Source organism: Delphinus delphis, chromosome 3 (assembly GCF_949987515.2).
Source record: "Delphinus delphis chromosome 3, mDelDel1.2, whole genome shotgun sequence".
Classification (NCBI taxonomy): Eukaryota; Metazoa; Chordata; class Mammalia; order Artiodactyla; family Delphinidae; genus Delphinus; species Delphinus delphis.
In genome coordinates, this window is record NC_082685.1 from 80,551,838 (window position 1) to 80,576,397 (window position 24,560).

The following is a 24,560-nucleotide window of genomic DNA, read 5'->3' on the forward strand; positions in this document are numbered from 1 at the left end:
CTCAAATGTCTGGTGATCAATCCTTGGCAGTTTGTTTATTTTTAAAGAGTAAAGCACAAAAACCTCCATGTGTACAAGTGGGGAAAATTGAGTTATCTGGTTTAAAGATGGTCATTTCATTGAAGGAATACCAAACCTCTTAAAGTTCTAAATCTTTTCTCTAGGCTTGGTCTGTTTTTCCAGGAAGGAATTCTCAAGTTTTCTGCCAAAGAACATAAGCTTCAAACAGGAAAAGGAGATAGGGACATCAGGGGAAGGGAGTGGATGGTATCTCAACTTTTAGTCTTTACGTAGACTTTCACTTAAACCCCTTTTCTGTTTGATACCTTACTCCCACTCTCCCACTGTACCTGGTCACCCTAAGTCCAAACTCTAAATGGTTTAATTTTTCAATAAACTTCCTACATCCTGCTAAAGTGGGAAAGAGATATCACCTGAGGGCAGGGGAGAAGGGAATCTGAAATTCCAAATATTCCTCATAGAGAATTTCAACTAACTCTGTTATTTTTTTAGCCCTTTCTTTCATTGCTTCATTCAGAAGTAGTTGAATGAGCCTCTAAGAAGTTCAAAGCTTAAAATGCGGTTGTTTCTCATTGGCACTTCCCTCTTTAGGTACTCAGGCTTCAGCTTTCTTAGCTTTGCTAAGTCAAACATCAGTAATCCATTAGCCATATATCATCCAAAAATTTACTAACATCTTTCATCAGTTGCATATCCTCTTCCATTCTCTTTGACTTTGTTAGTTTACACATTTTATATTCCTTCCTTACCATTTTAGTGAGGTTTTGGGGAAATGCAGAGAGACAAATACCAAGTTTAACTGGAGATTCCCCTTCTTCTTTTTTAAGATAAAATAAAAAATAAGGTAAATACTATAATACAGTGGATCTTACTAACAACCTACAAAATAACTGAAAGCTGTTATTAGAAAAACTCCTTAGAAACACACACAAAAAAATCTGGATAAGAGACTATAAATAGCCTTCATTTGTCACATTCTATGATTTATATGGCTAAGTTTTTTAAAAAGGAGTCAGGATTAATTAAAAATAGTATAAAGTGTTACCTGTAAGATTCTAGAAGATCCACAATTTCAGTCTGTCCAAAGTGTTTAGCCCAATCTAAAGCCATCCTGCCAAAATTCAAAGATATCGAATTAAGAAAGAGAAATAATATTCTCAAAATTATAAAACCAGTTACTCATATTTATTCATTCACCCATTAAAGTAGAGATGTATGAGCAATTATTACAAATAGCTTTTAATATAAAGACATATAAGAAATCAAAATAGATATGTGTAGTTATACAAAGATATACAAAGAATGAATGCAATTTAAAATTACCAGCCATTTGATGCTTTAATATGAACATTGGCTCCCATACTAATTAACTGTTCTACTTGACTTGAAAAACCTCGTCCTGCAGCAACCATCAAAGCTGTTGCACTGGTTTCACTATGTCTGTAATCCACTAAAAGAAGGAAAAGATACATAAATGTTACATTCCCAAATTACTTTGGAAAATCATTTTAATTTTCTTGAATGTTAGGAGAATTAACCTGGGACTTGCTCCTTTACCTAAGTATATAACAGCATTGTATAACCTTTAACTCAGTTGATCCAAGAAGACCTGATACTGATGTGTCCTTAGTATAAGCAGGATGAAATAGGTACTATCAGTTGGAAGGCAGGAGAAGGAAAGATAGTTGTTAATTAAAACAGAAAAGGAAAGCTACTAACTTTGTAGAATCCTTAAGTAATCTTCCTAGATATGCCTTGACCAAATGACAAGATATAATTAAAGAATTAAAAAGTTAATTTTCATCAGTATCTGGTAATGAATGCTTAAAAGGGCAAATGAAAAGTTCAAAATGATTTTCTGAGGTCCTTTTGTTTTGCTTTTATTACCCCATCATGTCAGGTTCTTATTATCTTAGATGCTTAATGAGAATAACACTGGCAGGAAGTTTACTTCCCACAAAACCCTTCCATGAGAAAAAAATTAAACTTTTATTGAATTTAAATTCATTCTTAGAATATATTTCAAGCAATGCAACATACTATAATTACTGAGAACTAATTTTCATAAATTATAAAATTAAAAAATTTCAGAAAGAAATCACCACTGAAAAAAAACCTCTGTAGTAAAATTTAAGATAATTACAAAAGGAAAAATTTAATTTTCCATATATACCCAATTATCCTCATAATTTAACAACCCTCTAAAACATGGTATCCGTTATTAATATAAGCCAACGGTTCTTAAGGTGGGGAGAGGAACCTATGGAGAGAATTACTTCAGGCTTTTTATTTCTGAAAACACAGATAGCTATGCCTTACTCCTAGATTAAGATTCAGTAGGTCTGGGATGGCCAGGAACATGCATTATTACAGAGGTCTGCAAAGATTATGATTTGTACTCAATATATGGGAATTACTGTTCAACGGAATATTCAATTAGGGGTATGGATAAGTGTGGGAGTTTGAAAACATCCAAAAATTCTTTAATACTCTTCCCTTCAAGGGGTGGAGCCTAATTCCCTTCTCCTTGAGTGTGAGCTGGACTAAGTGACTCATTCTAGCAAATAGAATAAAGTGGAAAAGATGGTGTGCAACTTTGGAGACTAGGTCACGAAAGGTACCTATAGCTTCCTGCTTGCCTTTTCTTCTTCTCTTCTGAATCACACACTCTGGGAGAAGCCAGCTGCCACATTCTGGGAAGAATAAGGCAATCCTATGGAGAGGTCCAGATGGCGAAGAACTGAGGCCTTCAACCAACAGCCAGAGACAAACTGAGGCCTCTAGCCAACAGCCATATGAGTGAGCCTTCTTGGAAGCAGATCCTCCAGCCCCAATAAACCTTAAGATGACTGAACCCCTGCCAACAGCTTAACTACTACTCCATGAGTGACTAGGAACCAGAACCACTCAGTTAAGCCACTCCCAGATTCTTGACTCTCAGAAACTATGTGAAATAATAGATGTTTCAGGTTGCTGAGTTTGGGAATCATTTGTTATGCAGCAATAGATGATTAGCATCCAGCGTTCCATAGAATGCCTAGTCTTACAAAACCAGCTAATTACTACCTGGTTATACAAGATCACAGAGGGAATTGATATGATTAAAAAAAAATCTACCAAGCCCAAGGCTTCCTGGATCACATGAAGTATTCTCAACTCTGGTGCCAATTAAGAGTTGAGATTTTAGAAGAGAAATAAAAACATGGGAAGTAAATTACTGTTCATAGAGATACCATAACATTTTAGTTTACTACATACACATGGCCTAAGACATTAGAATACTGGGCTCCGGAAAATGTCCAATAAAACTATAAAGGAGAGGGACCTGGATGGTCATAATGGATGACCATTATCAAAGTAATAGTCTAGTACTCTCTAAAGAAATATCTAGGAAGAGGGTCAAAGATAATACAAAAATACTTTAAAATGTTTTATAAATATTTTAAAGCAACATGTCTCAGAGTTCAAATTTCCTAACTTATGGATAGAAACCTAAATGAAGTAGGCATTGGGCCATATGAGTATCTGTGGGGACCGCGTTCCAAGCACAGAAAACAACAAAAGCAAAGGCCCAAAGGCGGGAATGGGCCATATGAAGAGCATATATGAAGAGCAAGAAGACAAGAGTGGCTAAAGCACAGTGAACAAGGAAAAGAGTAGTAGAAAATGAGATAAAAAAGACTGTCAGAGACTAAATCAGGGAAAGAACTTTGATTTTTATTCAAAGTGTAATTGAAAGCCATGGGACAGCTAAGAGAAGAGAAGTGGCATGATCCAATTTCCTTGTCAAAAGGATCAATCTGATTGTTCTCTGGAGAACAGACTAGTAACATAAGAATAGAAGCAGTTAATTGTCCACTGTAATAGTCCAGGAAAAAATGTTGGCTTTGACTAGGATGGCAGCAGTAGAGGAAGTAAAACATGTGAGATTCGGGATTTATTTAGAAGGTAAAACTAACAAGATTTGCTAATGGATTATATGTGGGGTATGAGAGCAAAGTCAAAGATGATTTTATATTTTGTTGCCTTAGCAACTAGGTGAATGGTAGTACCCTAGAGTTAGATTCAGTGTGCCTGGGATGGCCAGGCACATGCATTTTTAAAGAGGTCTACAACTGATAATGATCACTAAGGGAACACTAAGGAAAAAGCAGGTTGAGAGAGAGGTAGAGAAACAGAGAATCAAGTTGTTTGGGGAATATCTAGTTTTATTCCCCTAACAGACTCCCAACCGGAGATGTCAAGTGGTGAGGTGTATTGAAGTGAGGGGGGAGTTCAGGATTGGAGACGTAAAATTAGGAATCATTTTAAATAAATATTTAAAGCTTCGACTAGATGAGATCCATCTAAGGAGTAAGTGTAAATAGAAGGAAGGTCTGAGGATTGAGGCCTGGGACATTCCATATTCAGAGGTCAAGAAAAAGAAAAAAATCCTGCCAAGGAAACCAAGACATACCAGCCAGGGTGATGAGAAGAAAATAAATCAAGTATGGAATATCAGAAGTTAACTGAAGAACATGTTTCAAGAAAGGAGTGATCAAGTATAGTAATAATAATGCTGAGAAGTTCAAGTGAGGGGATAAACTACTTGACATCTAAATCCCTTCCAGTAATGACCTTTTATTATCATCATTCTACCTTTTGCCTAAAAGCCTTCAGGGTCCTAAAACTCAACCGATTGCCAATATCCATTATAACCAACTAATGAAATCAGAATAAATCATTAGTGAAAATATGTCATGTGACATAACGCAGGTACATGTGAATCAGAACTTGAACCTATATAACTAAAGGTATACTAAAATTTTCCATTTATTGAATGAATAATCTAGAGTTAAAGTTATTAACATTTTTCCCCTGTTTTGAAATAACAAATCTCTTTGAAAACCCAAGATACTCCAGGGGTAAAGGTGATGCATAGGGGGGAGTATATTTATGTTACAAATTTTATACACATAAAAATACTTTTGCATATAACTGTCATATATTCACAGACCCCATGAAACTATTCTGGAGACATTAAGTTAAGAGTCCCTGATTTAATACAATACTTATCTATTCTACTATGCTAATAAGAAGATCCTGATTTGTACATTTGAAATAGTACTCCAAAAGAACAAAATATTGGTTGTGAACAAAAAGTGAATTTTGAATTTTATGAATTAAGCTACACTTCTATCATAATAAATAACTTCAAGAGTAATACAAAAAACTTAAATAAATTATACTTACCACTAACATTTTCAGTTAAAATAAGGTGAAAGACCTGAGCAAAGGCATCAACATCTTTACGCAGCCATATGTCAGAAAGACAAGCATCCATTTCCTTTATTAACCATGGTTCAAGGCAATTCACATCTTTTTCTGTCTTTAAAAAGAAGCAAAGATTATAAATTACTTAACAGCTTAACCTTTGCTTGCAAAGAACATGAGATGGCCATAACGGCCACAAGAACTACTAACCATTCGGTATTACAGCAAAGGCTTTGACATAAAAATTTCTCATCTCATCACAAACATAATCACTCACAATATTGTACCTTGTTTTCACATTCATCTTTTATCTGAGAATGAGCCTGTCAACAAAGGAGTATGATACAGTCACAATATTAACTGTGCTTCTGACAGAATGTTGCTAAATGTACCTGTCTATCAGTGGTCTTATGTCCCAACTGCACAACAGAGGAAACATCACCTGGAGCTTTTCAACACTGAAGCCACGTCCCACCCCAGAGCAAGTACTTCAGAATCTCTGGAATGGAGGACAGATTCCATAGGACTTTAAAAGTTCCTTAGGGGTTGTTACTGTGCAGCCAGGCTTAAGAATCACTAATTTAGGGACTTCCCTGGTGGCACAGTGGTTAAGAATCAGCCTGCCAACACAGGGGACACAGGTTCGAGCCCTGGTCTGGGAAGATCCCACATGCCACGGAGCAACTAAGCCCGTGCACCACAACTACTGAGCCAGTGTTCTGGAGCCCGCGAGCCACAACAACTGAGCCCGTGTGCCACAACTACTGAAGCCCGCATGCCTAGAGCCCGTGCTCCACAACAAAGAGAAGCCACCACAATGAGAAGCCCGTGCACCACAAAACAAAAAGTAGCCCCCACTCGTTGCAACTAGAGAAAGCCCGCACCCAGCAATGAAGACCCAATGCAGCCAAAAATAAAAAAATAATTAAAAAAAAAAAGAATCACTAATTTAAATGGTCAAAATGCTGTTCACTGAACCAAATGGATGTTCCCTGCACTAAATAACAATTTTTAAACATTCTTTAAAAGTACACATTCTTTAAAACTATAGTTCATTTGGATGCATCAGAACTTTAAACACTGGGAGAAAACTGCAAGCATATCTGCATTATGTAGCTTCTCATGCTCAAAAGAGTTAAATTCTTTTTCTAAAAAGTGCATAGTCCCAGCCATCTCACTAATCACCAATGCCTTTTTAAGAATTCTAAACCAGAATCAAAGACCAGAAGGGGCCTAGGAAATCCGCTGGTTCCAGTTTTCAAACAGACTCCAAGGAATCCAAAGTAGCAGAAGCCCCGCTTAGGGGTGGGGATGGAGAGTGATGGATGAGCAGGCAGGATTTCTACAAAATATTTCATTTGTAAAAGATATTGTGGCAAAATAGAAGGGAGAAAAGCAGAGAGAAAAAGAAACTGAGGTCTATAGTGGGTAATTGATTTTACAGATTCACATGGCTTTGTGGCATAAACATCAGTCTTGATTACTTGCCCTAATACCAAGAGGCTTTTCTCAGTTTTTTACTAACTTAGCTTATCTTGCATTGCTTAGCTCATAGGTTCTTAAACTTCTGAGATGATAAAATATCTAGCAATAATAATGTATGTATATATACATAATATCTACAACTATTTTCTTCACAAAATTTATAGAAAATATTGAAATAGTTTTAACTCAGAATGAAACAATAAAAGATGTTGCATTATTTGAAAAAAAAAGTGTGCAGAAAATTATTCTGAAAAATGTGTTGTAGTCTAAGATAAACTAAGGGAATTATGCCTTGATAATGTAATAAAAAATATAATCTCATAAAATGTTCTTTAAATTACACAATTTTCACTCAAAATAGCAGTGTGAAACCACTGAGGTTCTTACCAACTGACTGAAGACGGCATCACCACCATCATCCAATAAATCATTTTCTTCAGTTACATTTGGGACAGCTCTCTGCCTCTGAGATTCAGGCTTGAAAGTATTCTCTTGAGCTGAGTACCATTCTGTAAGTGTGGTTTGTTGTCTTTCTTCTAAATTAATTACCAAAGAAAATAAGTAAATACTTTGCTTTTTGAAATATATTTCTTTGTTTAAAAAAATTAAGTGAATCTGAAAATACCTAAAAGTTGGCCTTATTTTAAAGTTACTTTTTAAAAATATATTAATTAGGAACATTCAATAAAATGTGTTATGCTGAACCAAAAGGAGACATGAAACTGTTTTATAAAACCTCATCTATTCATCTACTAGTAAGAAGTTTACTTCTGAATCAGGACATAATTTAATGAACAGTATTTTAGCCATATAACAAATACTGTTTAGATCAATGACTAATATTCATATAGCACTTTGTAGAAAATCATTTATTGAATTTCTACCACCATTCTGTTTGAGACACAAGTTATATTCAATTTTCATCTTCAAAAGTTTTGAGAACCAGAAGTTTTATAATTTACATATTAGTGATTCAGCACTGCACTGTGACACAGGCATTGCTAATTGCTTTTTTCAAGTGAAGAATCCAAAGAAGTTAAGATTATTTGTCCAAGGTTATACTAACTAAACAAAGGAATCAAAGCTTGAAGCCAAGTCTTCCATCATGAATAATGTAATTAAAAGTAAGCAAAAGGAACTTAACCTTAATTCAAAAGCTGAGATATAGTATAAATCATAAGAGCTGTATTAATAGGCAAGTAATGTTAAATTCAAAGTACTGATGCAATTCATAACAATATCAAGATTTGAAAAACTCAACAATTATACCAAAGATGAGCCTGTTATTACTCATATGCTACTCTTTTCACTTCCTCACCCACTCCCCACTCCCACTCTATAACATATGCTGGGGACAGCCAGCACAAATCTTCTGCCTCCTTAAAATAGTGGTTGAATATTTGGATACAGACACACTCAGCCTCCTCAACTCTGGCATCCCCTTTCAATTCCTCTCTATAGATTATAACTTCTAGACATAAACCAGAATGTAGAACTTCCATATGGGACAGTATTCTAATATAATATTCTACAACTATACACAGAGAGAAATACTTTCAAGTGTCCTTGTATCTGCGTAGCATAAGACTGGAGTACTCCAAAAAGTCAATATCAATAGTAATTTTCTTCTATATTTGTTTGATAAAAAGCTTACCTCGTTGTTTTTCCTTTTTGTATTTTAACATTTCTTTGTTTGTGTATCCAGTAGTTCTTAAAATGTCTTCCAGAAACATTTCTTTTACTTCAAATGGTCTTCCCTGTACTAAATAGGAATTTTTTTAAACAGTCAATTTGCATCTTAGAGATAATTCACATAAAAACATGAGATTCTCAAATTAATAAATCTGAATATTAATCCAAAGGCAATTCCATAGGTCAAGTGATCCTCATATTGTCCTTTAAATGTAACTCTGATCTATATTTTAGACAACTGTTCATTTGCATGTTTTTTTCCAGTGTTTACTATTTACTTGATTGTTTGGCATCATGCTAGGCACTAGGAATATAAATGGTAAGCAGAAACAGAGTTCCTCCTGCTCTCTTGAAGCTTGAAGCTTGTAATCTGGCAGGGGAATCTGACATTAATCCAATAATCCAAAACATCAATGTAAAAATAAAGTTGTAAAAAGTCCTGTGAGAGAGAAGTACAAGATACCATGACAGTACATAATAGGGGAATTTGAAGGAATCAAGAAAAGCATCTTCACTGAGAAAAATGAGAACCAAGAGAAGGGAGTAAACAAAATAGCTAAGCTACACAGAGAGGAAAGAGTATACTATGAAGAAAAAAACAGTATGTACAAAGCCCCTATGGTGGGAAAGAGTATGATGTTCTCAAGGAACTAAAAGGCCAAGCTAGTTGGAACATGATGTGAAGAGGGGTGTGAAGAAGGGATTGTAGTTCAAGATGAGGCAGAAGAAATAGATAAGTCTTATTAAGGGTTTAGGTCTTTATTCTGAGGTAAAGGTTGTTCAAAGTTTCAAGCTCATGAGAGTATTTAACATCATCAAAATTCCACTTCAGAAATCTGGCTGAAAATTCCACGTTGGCTGCAACATGGGGAATGGATTTAAAAGAAACCAGAGTGGATGAAACAGACCAGGTAGGAGCAATTACAATAGTTCACGATGAAGAGGACAATAACCTGAACAAGACTGGTGATAGTAAAAATGGAAGGAGACAGACAGACTAGATAGATGGGAAGTAAAATCCACAGAACTCAGCATTAGATTGGATATGGAAGAATGATAAGGAAGTGTCAACCACAGTTCTTGAAAGTCTGGCTTACAAAACTCAATGGATGATGTTGTCATTTTCTGAGGCTGACAAGGAAAGCTAAAAGAAAAACAGGTTGGCTTGTGGGAGCCGGGGTTTGGTCAAATGTTAGGCGCCAAAATGACCTTCAATTAGCAGATACATAAATTTTATGTGCCTTACCACCCAGTAATATTATGAGCAAAAAGTCTTACAGGTTTATGACTTAGGTGATTAGGTCAATGGTATGATTAACCAAAACAGGCAACACAAGAGAAGCAGATTTTTTAGAAAGGATTAAGTATTCAGTTTGGGCATATTAGAGGGGAACTGCTTATAAGCAACCAAATCCAAAGCTCTGGAGAACAGTTTGAACTAGGAAATAAAGATTCAGGAGTCATCAGTGCAAGAGAAAGTAGAAGGCAAGGTCAAGAATGAGATCTTCCAGGAAAACTAACTGTGCACCCCCAGTACCTAGTAGAGAACAGCATAGAGCAGGAAAGAGAGAAAAAGCAAAGAAATCAAAGAAGGAAGAGAAAGGGGATGGGGAAGGGCGGGGAAGGGCAGGGAAGGGCAGGGAAGGGCAGGGAAGGGAAGGGAGGGGAAGGACGAAAGGGAAGGGGAGGGAAGGGAGGAAGAGGAAAAAAATGGGTCATGGGAAAAATCCTCAAAAATATCAATATTTAAGCACCATGCAAAAGAAGAGAACCCCACAGAGGAGACCAAGAAAGTACAGGCTGTAATACAGAATGAGACTTAGGATGTAGTTCTGGCAAATAAATTATGGGATACGAGCATTTCACAAAAAAAGGGTAACGATTATGAGAAATACTACGGAAAATATAAGTAAGATTTTTATGTAAAATTAAATCAATTTCAAAACAATACTGGTAAGAATGCACAAATGAATAGCCCCATAAGCTGCAGAAATGTGAATCATTTCAGCCTTTTGAAAAAGTAAAATGACAAAACCATCTTACTGTTAAAATTAAAAATAGATACATTCTTTTACTCAACAATTTCACTTTCAGGAATCTATCCTTAGAAATAAGAGCACCAATATATAAGAATATATGTAGAAGGATGCTCATAACAACGATGTTTATAGTAGGGGAAAGGGAGAATCCAGGACCAATCTAATGTCCAAATATTAAGAAATGGTTAAATAAATCATGGTACATTCATACTAGGAAATATAAAAGCAGTTCTTCAATATAATGAACTACATCTAGAGCTTCTAAACTGGAGAACTGTTCATGATATACTGTCATATGAATAAAGCAAACTGCAAAACATTGTATATGGCATGTGCCCATTTATGTAAAAACCATTTTCTATAAACCCAATATATATGTATATATTTACATATGTTGTATGAGCATGGACAAGGTGAGACAGGATATACACTAGGCTTCAACATCAAGTAATCTCAGGGAAGAAAAGATATGAAATGAAAGGAAGACAGGTGATTGTGAACTTTTTCCCTGAATGTCTGTACTATTTCACTGAGGTAAACACATACAACTTTTCCAATTTTTGAGGAGGAAATCAATAATTTTTTTAGAGATTGGTGGAAAAACCAGATTTGATTAAAGGATAAGGACAAAATTTAAGTGGCAACATATTTAGAAGTACATGGGAGGTAAACACGGGCATTAAGACTACTCTTTGAAAGAGTCTAGCAATAAAGGCAAAGCTATAGGACAGAATTTAAAGGGGAATACAAAATAAAGCATATCTCCTTTTAAGACTAGAGAACAGGCTCACTACACAATACCAAAGAGTTGTAGATGGAAAAGGAGAGGATGAAAATATATAGATATGACTGATTAAGCATATTTCAGAGAAAACATAAACAGATGCTCTATACATCAGAACATTCCCCAATTTCTATTATAATAAATAAAATCAAGCCAAAAAAGTATTCTTTCATACAAATCCTAGAAGAAATCTGACAGTTTAACTTACTGTATGTCACTGGACAACTCCCGAAATATCTCATAAAAAGATTTACATCTAAGGCAGCACTAGAAAGAACTAGTTTCAAAGTTGGGTACTTCTGCAACAAATCTCTTAACTTTGTAAGTAGAAAATCACTAAATCGATCCCTTTCATGTACTTCATCCTGCAATAAACAAAAACAAAACCATGGAACAGTTAAAATACAAAAATAAAGTCTTTAAAATTATGGAGCTGCTGGGTTTCACACTAATTCAAGTTAAATGTGGACACAGCCAATTAGTGAAAATGTTGTATTATGGACAATTTAGAAATAATCAGACATTAACGACCTACTGTGGGTAACAAAACACTGCCTTTTTTCCCACAAAAACTACAACAAATGCTGAATTAGTGGAGTCTAATTTAATGTAATTTTAATAAATACAAAATCTATTTTAATATGCTTCTGTTAGCATCAGGACCAGGTGCATCCTGTGGTTTGAATGCACAGAACTAATAAGTTTCCAAAAGCTGCTCTATCACAAGCTTATAAAACTTAATCTAAGTTTTCTGACACAAACTGGATAAAAGCTTAGAATTCTTTAACAAGGTGGTAATTCATCTACTTATTTCATCAGGAGCTAGTTAATTTAGCAGCTTAACCATGAAGTTAAATGACTTTAAAGTATGCCTCTAAGATTTGGAAGAGAAATCAGATGACTAAGCACAGAGAAAAAAGAAAACTTTCACCATTCTGGAGAACTCTTAAAATACATGTGCCATTTTCATATATAAAAAGCACTTTTTAAAAAACTATCTACTTATTTTATTCTCACTCATAAAACCTGATGGTAAGAATATCTTTATTTAATATAAAATATTTATTTCTAACAATTATGGACAATAAAAAGTAACTTGAGGGACTTCCCTGGTGGTCCAGTGGTAAAGAATCCACCTTACAATGCAAGGGACACGGGTTCGTTCCCTGGTCAGGGAACTAAGATCCCACATGCCGCAGGACAACTAAGCCCGCACGCCACAACTACTGAGCTCCTGAGCCTCAACTAGAGCCCACATGCTCTGGAACCCGCACGCCACAACTACAGAGCCCACATGCCCTGGAGCCTGCACACCACAACTAGAGAAGAGAAAACCTGCAGGCCACAACTAGAGAGAAGCCTGCTCCACAACAAAAGATCCTGCATGTCTCAACGAAGATCCCGCATACTGCAACTAAGACCCTAAGATCCGACACAGCCAAAAATAAATTAAATAAATAAATCTTTAAAAATAAAAAATAAAAGTTTAAAAAAAAGTAACTTGATTAGAATAGCCTGTTTTAAAAAAATTGGTTCTCATTTATATCCTATTCTAAAAATTTAATTAGATATTTAAATTTAAATATTCTTACCACAATAACATGTGTCACAGTTGACAATGAACTATCTCCTGCCATCAGAGTACGAAGCAGTACCCCATTGGTGCAAAATGTCAGAAGTGTCTTTGGAGAAACCCTTTTTAAAAAATCAAAAAAGTTCACAATTACAAATCTTTTATGTAATTAAAACAAGGTCATATATTAAATGCTAGTGTCCTTTGTACTTTAATAAGTTACTAATATAACAGTGTACTAGTATATATGCTTTATTAGCAAAGTTATGTGAAATATGTATTTTATGCCTGATAATCTCACAAATTTATTATTACTAACAGCCTTTTATTAATTTAGTAATTATTTTGTTAAAGAACTTAAAAAGATTTTTTTTAAAGATCTTAAACATTTTTTACTTGGGGGAAAAAAGTGTATCATAAATGAGATTAGCTTTTTGAATCACTATATCCAAATAACTGTGAGCAAAGAAATGGTACTACTTCTCAAGAAGGTACTACTAGCATTACTACTACTAATAATAATAATCAATTCAGTCACAACATTTACTGAGTGCTTACTACAAACTTCACATCAAACCTGTGCTCTAGATGCTTTCATTAGCCCCATCTTATAGATGAGGAAACTATGACTCAAAGAGGTGAAATAACTTGCACTTTATCATGAAACTATGAAACAGGATTTCTATCTACGGCCCAAACTCTTTTTCAAGCTATTTATTTATTCAAAACCTCACTAAGTTTAGACATGAGCTCAATGGCCTATTATAAACTTACTTGGAGCAAAATGATCATCTAACTTTTCAACTAACACATGCTCTATATTTAGTGAAATATAAATATTTAGTCTTTTCTGAGAATGATAAAAAGCTACAGGTGAATTGTCTTTACCTGCTTTCTAAACGGATCTGATACCCAATTGTCTGACCAATCCTTTCTCTTCTCTCTGCAGCAACTCTTTCAGCCACAGCAATAGCTGCTAATCGTCTTGGTTGAGTACAAAATATACGGCAGGGGATACCATTTTTAAAGCAATCATCTAAAAGGAACTGAGGAATCTGAAACAAATTTTAAAGTACTATAAGACAACATAATTGTATATCCAGAAAATCCATGTCAATCAACTGAAAAACCATCAGAACTAAAAAAGTTATGTAACATGTCCAAACATAAAATAATCATAAAACCAACAACTTTCATGTAACTGCTAATAATCAGCTAAAAAATGTAATTTAAAAAGATCTTGTTCACAATAGAAACTAAAACTAAAACACTTAAAAACAGAATTATAAAGAAATGGTTAAGGTTTACATGAAAAAGATTATAAAACACTACTGAAAAACCAAGATTATAAAACACTACTGAGAAACATAAAAGACAGGAATATACTAGAAAAATACAACATATTACTGGATAGGAATAATCAATATTGCAAAAATGTCAATTCTCCCCAAGTTATCCTATAAAGTCAATGAAACAACAATCAAAATTCCATTGGAATTTTTTAAATAGTGAAAAATATAAAGAAACCAGAAATAGCCTAATACCAGGATTGCAGACACTTTTCTATAATTAAATTTAAACAGGTCAGAAAGATTTAAAATAAAAAGTAAAAGTCTTCCCCACCCATACTACTACCAATAGTCCTCTCCATGAAAGTAACTACTGTTAATTTTCTTATAAACTCTTTTGGGGAAAAAAAAAGTTTATACAACTTAAATTATTTGTGTATATAAACAGGTTTTTATTCACACAAAGTCATTATTATACTTAATGTTTGTAATTTGCAGATGTCACTTAATAACACATCAGATCTACCTAATCCATTTTAATAGCTGCACATTCCATCTTATGGATGTGCTATAACTTAACAAATATGACTATACATTAAGTAATTTCCAGTTTGTTTAGGCTTGTTATTTTTGATGCTGTTGCTTACTATTAAAAAGAATGCTGCAGTGAACATCTATCTTCACATACTTACGCAAAGACAAATATATGTGGAGTCAAAGAGTATATGAATTTAAATTTTCATAGAAAAATTATCAATCTGCTCTTCAAAACAATTTATACTTTTACCAACAGAGCAGAAGATGCTGTTTTCCCAACACCTATGCAAATGCTGGATTTCATCAATTTTTAAATTTCAGCCAATCTAATAGTTGAAAAATATAATTATTGTTTTGATTTCATTTCTTTAACTATGAGTGAAAAGGACATCTTTTCATGCACGTCTTACCCTCCAGGATTTTTTAAAATTTGACCAGTTCATTCAGAAGCATAAATGCAAACAAACTGCTAAGAAATATCTAAAAAGAGAAGCTAATAATAATGAGGAATATTATGCTACATACTGTAAAACTACAAAATTCAAAAAGTGAGACCTTGGTGTAGGAACAGATAATTAAAAATACATAACAAAAATTCTAGAAATATACCCAGGTACTACAGAAATTTAGTATTTGATCAAAAGTAGTATGCACCCCAATGTTCACAGCAGCACTATTTACAATAGCCAAGACATGAAAGCAACCTAAGTGTCCATCAACAGATGAATGGATAAAGATGCGGTGGGTATATATGTGTGTATATATATATATATATATATATATATATATATATGTATATACACACACATACATATACACACACACACACACACACACACACACACACACACACACACACACACGTACACAATGGAATATTACTCAGCCATAAAAAAATACTGAAATGTTGCCATTTGCAGCAATATGGATGGACCTAGAGAATATCATACTAAGTAAGTCAGACAGAGAAAGACAAATATTATATGATATCACTCATATGTGGAATCTAAAATATAATACAAATGAGTCTATTTACAAAACAGAAACAGACTCAAAGACATAGAAAACAAGCGTATGGTTACCAAAGGGAAAAGGGAAGAAGGGATAAGTTAGGAGTATGGGATCAATAGATACACACTACATAAAATAGATAAGCAACAAAGATTTACTATATAACACAGGGAACAATATTCAATATCTTGTAATAACCTATTATGAAAAATAATCTGAAAATATATATATATATATATAAAACTGAATCACTTTGCTGTACACCTGAAACTAACACAATATTGTAAATCAACTATACTTCAATTTTTAAAAAGTAGTATCTTAAAATCGGGGGAAGGGATTATTAAATGAAAATTATATTGGAACACTAGATACTAACATATTGGAACACTAGATACTAACATAAGGAAAAAAGTTAGATTCCTACCTGATATATGACACAATAAAATAAACTCCAGATGGATTTTTAAAACTACAAATATAAAAGTATTAGAATAAAATATTTGTAGGAAAATGTTTTTTAATCTTGGGGTAGAAAGTGATTTTCTGAGTATGGCATGAAGCCCTAAAAAATGGCTGACAGATTTGACTAAATAAAAATGTAAAACTACTAATCAAGATACCATAAGCAAAGCTAAAAAAGCAACCAAAAAATTGTGAGAAATTGTTTTTAAGATATATAACACATAACAGCCATGTATCCATAATGTACAAAGCATTATTAAAAATAAATCCAAAATGATTAAACCTAAAGAAAAATAAGATATAAATAAGTAACTCACAGAATATAAATAGATAATAAGCAAACGAAAATATACTCAACTAAGAATCAGAGAAATGCAAATTAAAACATTATTTTTTGCTTATCAGATTGATAAAGGTAAAAAATAAATTATATCCATTGTTACCTAAGTTTTAGAGAAATGGGAACTTTCAATACATTCAATACTATTTTAATACGATAAGTCTTTTTTGAATTAACAGACAGTAACTAGTTAATCTAGCTACTAAAATTTTAAATGCAATATTTTTGATCCAGCATTTCCACTTCTAGGAATTTATCCTATTAAAACATTCCCACAAATTAGAAAAGAAATATTAGGATGCAATATAATAAAGTAAGTACAGAGTAAGATTCCTGCTCTGCCACTTCCTAGTTATGTGAATTTGGGTAGATTAACATCTGTAAGTTTTAGTTTTTATTCCACATCTGTAAAAAGAGATAATAACAAGCCTACATATCTTGGGTTAATAAGAGGTTTAATTAAGATAACTGTTGTAAAACTTCAGCACGCAGTAAACAGTCATTTATTTTATCACTGTTATTACAAAAATGCTCAGGAATGCTACTCAATTGTTTAAAAAATGAGGTCTATCGCTAGGTACTAACACAGAAAAATATCCAATATCTATTAAGTGAAAAAAGCAAGATGCAAAGCGTATACATATTATCCCATGTTTGTTTTAAAAATAATCTATATCAATACTGTAAAGAGAACAAAAACAAAACAAACAATCCCCCAAAAAACCCAGAAACATATACTCCAAGTTTCTGACAATAAACCAGGGAGAAATATAAAAACATTATATTTTCTATAATGTTTGAATTTTATATAATGAACATTCAAAAGGCAAATAGGGGTTTCCCTGGTGGCGCAGTGGTTGAGAGTCCGCCTGCCGATGCAGAGGACACGGGTTCTTGCCCCGGTCCAGGAAGATCCCACATGCCGCAGATCGGCTGGGCCCGTGAGCCATGGCCGCTGGCCCTGCGCGTCCGGAGCCTGTGCTCCGCAACGGTAGAGGCCCGCGTAATGAAAAAAAAAAGGCAAATAACTTCCTAACGCTCCCAAAGGAAAGATGAAAATGGCTAATGATATTAACTTCAAACTGTCATATTTGTATTTCATAGGACAGGAACATTAGTAATTTTACTTGAACTCCTTGAACAAGATACAATTATTTCTTAGGTTTAAACCCATTTAGATTAATAGTTTCTTTTGAAAAGCAAAGAGAATAATATTTAATTCCTAACTAAATTCTCCAGATCTTTTCATACCTAGTAAAATGATACACATAATTGTGAAAATAGACATCCATAATTCCAGTATACAAATATCCTTAGGAAGAACACTCAAATAATTTAAATAAAACCATATTTGTTATATTTTATCAAAACTTTCATTATCTCTATTTGATATAATTAAAATGGCTACAATTAACATCAACTGGCAAAACTTTCTAATACTAAAACAATTATAACAATCTAAGACATCTGAACAGATTCTTTGGCATGACTCCATGGAATTTCACTTAATCATAATCATGTTGAAGAAAAATCTTATACATTGTCTTCATATAAAAATTTCATCACGTTTGTAATTAGTTTTATAGGCTCAAGTTTTAGGTATAACGAGTTGCACTTCTGTGCAAATGATTAAGTCCCACAAGTAAATAACTGATAAAGTTTATAGTCAACCTCTCCTACCACCTTGCCTTATTTACCTAACTTTATGAAACCAACCAATATAAGCATAGGAAATCTTAAGCAACTGTCAAAAGCAAAGCAAATTTATTTGTCCATAAAAGAGAAGAAGAAAATGTAAAATTATACTGACTATTCTATCTGCACCTCAATCAAAAGCAAAGTAATTTTACTGTTTCAACATGCTAACATGTTAAAGAATATAAACAAGAAAAGGTCATATCATTGTACCATGCTTACTTCCAACCTTGTCAGCCTATGAGTGAAACTTCATAACAATGAAGTACTATGATTCTAAACATCCAAGTCAAACATGTCATATTAATCCCACTTTATGTTAACTTTATATTAACACTTCTTGTTGTTATCAATATTACTTTTAATTTAGCTACGTAAAAACACTATGCTAGGCACTTCACAGACATTACCTCTAAACCCCACCTCGAATGGTAGCAACTGTTAGTACCATTTTATAAATGAGGACTCTGGCTTCAAGAGTTACAAGTCTAGCCTAAAATTTCACATTCAATAAATGTGGAAGCTGGAATCTGAACTGAAGGTCAAAGTCCATTTTCCTTTCATGATACCAAATCACAACCTCACCTCTGTTTAAATAAAGCCCTTATGTACTAATTTAAAAATAAATATTTTAAAATATTACCTTTCTACAAATTCTCAAAATGTACTTCCAGTAATAATTTATTTCTGAAATAACCATTAAAATAAACAAAAGTTCCTTTTTTGTTTTTTGTTAAAATACATGTAGTGTAAATTTGATATAAAACTATCACGAGATAAAATAATTTTTTCTTCTATAAACAACAAAGAAGAAACAAACCTGTGTAGTCTTTCCAGACCCAGTTTCTCCTACAATCAAAACTACTTTATTTTCCTTAATTATTTTAACAATTTCTTCTTGTTTCTCAAACACTGGCAGAGACTGCCTGAAAGAATCAAATTCAGATTCTCCTCTTTTCACTGGAATCTGAGATATGCCACTGTTGAGTCGCCCACTTGTCTTGCTCATTTCCCGGTTTTCTTTGAAAATGAATAAGAGAACAAAAAAATTTATGATCAACAATAAAAAGAGTTAAAAAACAAAAATAAGTAATTTCTAATGTAATTCCTTTCAAGTGCTTCTTCTCTACTCAGTCTAAAGTTAAAAAGCAATGCCTCAGCTGTTGTACTGCCACACAATATTCTTAGAGAATGTTACACATTTTTATATCAATCAGAAGGCAAATTTCCCAAAAGTATTTCTGGTGCACAATGTTTAAAAATGAACAAAAATCAATCATTCAAAAATCATTAAAAATAAAACCAAATTTTGATATCCTAAAATAATTTTCAGCCTGTTTCTATCAATTATAACACAGAAAATTATAATTTTAGAGTAGGAAACAATGTATATTATACTTATAAATTCTGTTACATACAGTATGAAAACACATGAAAAATAAAAAACCCTCTATGTTCAAAGTTAGCATGTAAGATCATGTGATCAAACAGAATAATATGTGTAAATATAAGGTCCTAATGCTTAACAAATCTCCTAATTGTGCATTTTAGCCAACATCTACATTTAAGCAGATAGGAATACAAAAGGCATGATGTGTTTTATACTCTTCACATAACTCAAAATATTTTTATGTGCATGTATTTTTAAAACTCCTTGATAGCTAGCACCATCCATTTCTACATTCTGCAAACATACTCCACCAATAGAAATTATGCAGATTCTTTCACTGGAGATAATAAAAGAAATAACTTTCTCATTAGAAAAGTTATTTTTCCAAATAGTAAAATTACTTCATTTTATAACCTAAATATATTTATTTATCTACCTTTGAGCAAGTTAATGTACTGAAGACTCTGTCCTGTCTCTTCCCAGAAGCTAAAGTCCCAATTCAAAATCCCACTCATTAGTATGTCACGGCAGCATAATATAGGAAAGTTCAGACTTTGGAGTCACATCCCAGCTTTGTGGTTTACTGGCTGGTTGAGTGGCCTTGAACAAATTTAACTGCTCTGAGCCCCAGTTTCTTCACCTGTGAAATAGGGGAAATTCTTACCTTGCAAGGGTTGCTATGAGGCTCTATGTAGAGTTTAGTATACTGTCTAGCACACAATAAGTGCTCAATAAATGTTTAGCTATTACTGTAACACTTTACAAAAAACCCGAACTTAATGACATGCCTTAACACTGCAATTCATTCCAAAATCTTCACAACTCTTAATCATTTCTAACCAACTATTCAAATTGAGAAATCATATTTCATGTTAGTTTTTAAAAATAAATTTTAAGTGGAAAAAGAACAGTCAAGAAATAATAGGATAAACAAGGAAGCTCCCCAGAAAATACATACCAGCTTCAACTGCAAACACATTTCCTCTTTCTGTTTTAGGCAGAAGTTCAGTACGCTCTTTACTGGTGACAGGAAATCTTTGAATTAGGCTCCTAACAGCATGTTTTGTATTATGAGTCAAATTACAGGTCATCATTGCATGAGCTGTTTCTGATCCATCTTTCTTCTTCACAGTTAGGTATCTACTTGCTCCCTTTCTGAATATTAATAAAAATCATTTATTTACTATATATAGTCAATTTGTTCACATATGATGTATGGCTACTTAGAAAACATGTCTCAAGCAAAACACTGAAAAAGATCAAAATGCTCTGGGATAAGATGCTGGAAATCCCAGAAAATTCAGTAAAGAGGAATTTAATGCTAAACTGTCCACAAGACCATTTTCAATTAAAATTTCAAAATGCTGCAAATCCAATTTTAAATCAGCAAAAAAAAAAAGGCTTACTTACCCTTAAGAGTTAAAGTTTGTCTTAGCAGGCTTCATGGTGGATGAAACATCACCAGTTAATACATGCTGGGAAACATATAGAGGGAGAAAATCAATTTGAACAATAGAATCTAAAATTGATAATGAAAACATTACGGTGGTCCAATTATAACAGTGGTCCAGACTAATATATCCCACTGAATGTTTCTCCAGTATGCTGGTAATGTCACACTCCCATGAAAACCTGTTAAGAAAGCCAAGTTTAGTGGTTGGACCAAAAAAACATAAATCAGCACTACTGATAAGTATTTTCAGATGTATACTGGGGAAAAAAAAAAAGTTTTTCAAAGCTTCTGACTCTAGCCTTCAATTATAAGGTAATGATGATTTATAACTGTTCTCAAGTTACCTGATGTAGGTATATTTACTTCTTTAAATGGTCCTAATTATGTCTTTGATGACTTCTGTAGCTTTAGGAGTACTAAGTACAATGTTATACACACAGGAAGTCCTCAAATGTATTTTGAATGATTTAATAATACATGTCTATAATCTAGTACAATGTAGTACTGTAAAAAGCTTGGGTTATGAAAGCAAACAGACTTGGATTTGAATCCTATCTCTACCACCTACTAGCTGTGGGACCACAAGCAAATTATTTAATAGCTCTGAGCCTAAGATGATGATAATAATAATAATAATAATAATAATAATAATACCTGCCTCAAAAGACTCTTCATATGATTAAATAAGATAATGCATGTAAAGGGCAGTATCTGCTACAAAGTACACATTAAATAAATGAAAGCTATTATTATAATTATAGCCAGGAAAAAATATCGTTTCTTGTACCAAAAAGAGTTACACAAACATTTCATAAAATGTTTTGCCATTTGTTAATGCCACTATCATATTATAGAAATGAGCAACAAAGCCACAAATACAATGAAAATTATATATATAATTTTACTAATTATAAATTAAATTTTAGAATTTTCCTAATTCCTAAATCTAATTTAAATATTTTCAACAATATCTTCACTATAGAGTGACATGAAACTGAAGATTAACCTATACAGCCTTAGCTATCTAAGTGAGGCTTTCAATTTACCAAGATTTTTAATTTCTGGAAACTCCTCAATGAATTATACCCTATCTATGCCATCATCTACTCCTGGACAAGTGCTTAGTGATGCTTAAATGATGGCATAAAGATGAGCATATTAAAATCTAACTGATCTAGAAATTTTAGTCATTTCCATGGTAAATCAGAATTATTGGATTCTAGAGATGTTCTCTGTAGTAGGTTCTTTTCCCATGGACTTTTCTGAAACCTCAGTACAGTCATGATAGACTCAATCACTCATTCCCCTTCTGTTCCATGAACTTCATAAAATTTTAACTATAGAAGGCCAGAAGTGTGCTGAAATGAGCACTAGAGCAACAGTCAGGAGGCTTGTATTCAGCTAGTAATAATCTTTCAATTAACTAGCTATGTGATCAAAAATAAATCATTTTACTTCTCTGACACAGAATTTTAAAACCTCTAATATTTCTATCAGCTCCAAGATGCTTTAATTTTCTCAAAAATCATCTCAGGAAAGTTTTGCTATATTTCACCTTTAATTTTATTTTATTCATTCATTCAATCATAATCATTCATCATATATTGATTACATACTGTAGGCCAGGCACTATGCTAGAAGCTACGATTACAAAGTTGAGGAAAATATACTCTTTCCTCAATAAGTTCACAACTAAAATAACAGGTCAGATTGAAACTTTCCTAACATAGGTTGCCTAATAATAATTCAGCATTAATCTATAACAATAACTCATACTAAGCAAGTGTGAGTACTTAGTCATTACCATTTACAATTTACTAAATTCAGTTTGAACCCAGATGGTGGGACAGAAAGAGAATATCAACTTGATAGTTTTTATGTTTTAGTAAAAAAATTCTACTATTAGTGCTGTTACGGCTCACTCCTACCCCATTCAGCACCACAGTGACACTGATATATAATTAAAAAATTAGTGAAATTTTGGCAAAATATTCACCTCATTATTGTGTGGATGAAAACATTCAATATAGTAGAGTTGTCCTACTATGTAAACTAACACACTGAAATCTCATCATCATGCTTTCATTCCAAGGTAACCAACACTATAATTTGATGAATATCTAGTAGTTCCCTTTACACAGCAAAATTGACTAGAAACTACCTGCACAACATGGAAAAGATTCTAGATAAATGAACTTCACAAGAATTTTTTTAAATAATAACATGTAAGCCCTATATGCCATATTTAAGTATAAAAGTAAATGGCCTACAAATACAGATAAGAACATCATAACTTCTAACTTTCAAAGGGAAAAGTAATCATGCATGTTATAATGAAGTTATGACATTTCAATAGCTTCTTCTTTTTAAAGAAAAATGATGATATAACTAATCAAATTTGACGCAATTTTAATATTAATAAATGTTTCATTTACACAGCATGTTACTGAGTAATCTACCTCAAATACAACCATACACCTTGCTATTCCCCACTTTACAAACCTGAGAACAGTTTAAAAATCTGCTAAAGAGCCAAAATCTGAAATCACTGCTTAAAAAGCTCACAGCCGCCAAGGAGCTAATGCCTCTAAAAAAATACACATTTGTTTGATGTCTAGTATATACTTAATTTCATATCCCTTTAATTTATACTTCCACTAAGCAGACAGATGCAAAGATCTAACTCCAACCCATTTTCTCCTCAATACTGTAATACAAAATTACAAATTTATTAAAGTTTGAATCATACAAATTTGTGCTTTATTATGATTACCTAGAAAATAATAAACCAAACGAGTTATTTTTGTCACTAAACACAATTATTTTCATGTGATGCTATGTTTGTGGTAAATTTTTTTCTTTTTGTGACTTAATGGACAATAAGCAACTTAGAGATGAGCTTTATCCAATATGTCTGTCTTAACTCCTCGCAGTTCCTAAAACACTGTTATGAACTCACTGTGAAAAACAAAAATTAATTAGCTAAACATTAACTAGGTCTGATTGCTGGCTCTGCCACCTGCTAGCTGTGTGATCTTGGGAAAACTATTTAATTCTCTAAGCTCGAATTGCCTCATCTGTTATACAGGCACCAGGTATTGAAAAAATAGAACCTACCATACAAGACTGTTGTGAGGATCAAATAGTCTACTTAAAGCACCTAGCACAATGCCTGTTGCACAAGAGCACTTAATAAATGTTAGCTACTGTTACTATTATTACTGCGCACTGTAGGGGTTTATTTAATGGATATCCAAAACTTCACTAACAGGGTTCATCACTTTTAACCCATTTTCTGTTTTAGCTAGGGGAAGAGAGGTGGAGTGCGGTATGCAATCTTCCATGGCAGGAGGTAAGGGAGGCAGTAACTCAGATCTGAAAGGGGGTCTTGTTGTACGGTAGAGCCTCCTGGTCAGGGTGAGTAGAATAACTGGATACCTATTAAGCAGCACCTTCAGCAATCACAGGATAAAAAACCTGTACTTGTAAAAACCTACTTTCATACACTTTATATTTTCTCTTTCCACAAGTTT

At 33.2% G+C, this 24,560-nt stretch overlaps 1 protein-coding gene across 3 annotated transcripts in view; it reads right to left on the reverse strand.

The window, feature by feature from the left end:
• YTHDC2 (YTH N6-methyladenosine RNA binding protein C2) overlaps nt 1-24,560 on the reverse strand; it is a 69,096-nt gene that overhangs the window by 39,747 nt on the left and 4,789 nt on the right. For all 3 annotated transcript variants that reach the window (XM_060009007.1, XM_060009006.1, XM_060009005.1), the window contains exons 3-12: nt 20,533-20,729; nt 19,005-19,204; nt 13,736-13,902; nt 12,867-12,969; nt 11,483-11,639; nt 8,414-8,521; nt 7,147-7,295; nt 5,254-5,389; nt 1,345-1,471; nt 1,067-1,132 (exon numbers count right to left, since the gene is read on the reverse strand). In XM_060009007.1, the coding sequence (XP_059864990.1) occupies nt 1,067-1,132; nt 1,345-1,471; nt 5,254-5,389; nt 7,147-7,295; nt 8,414-8,521; nt 11,483-11,639; nt 12,867-12,969; nt 13,736-13,902; nt 19,005-19,204; nt 20,533-20,729 (1,410 nt within the window). The remainder of the gene's footprint in view (nt 1-1,066; nt 1,133-1,344; nt 1,472-5,253; nt 5,390-7,146; nt 7,296-8,413; nt 8,522-11,482; nt 11,640-12,866; nt 12,970-13,735; nt 13,903-19,004; nt 19,205-20,532; nt 20,730-24,560) is intronic.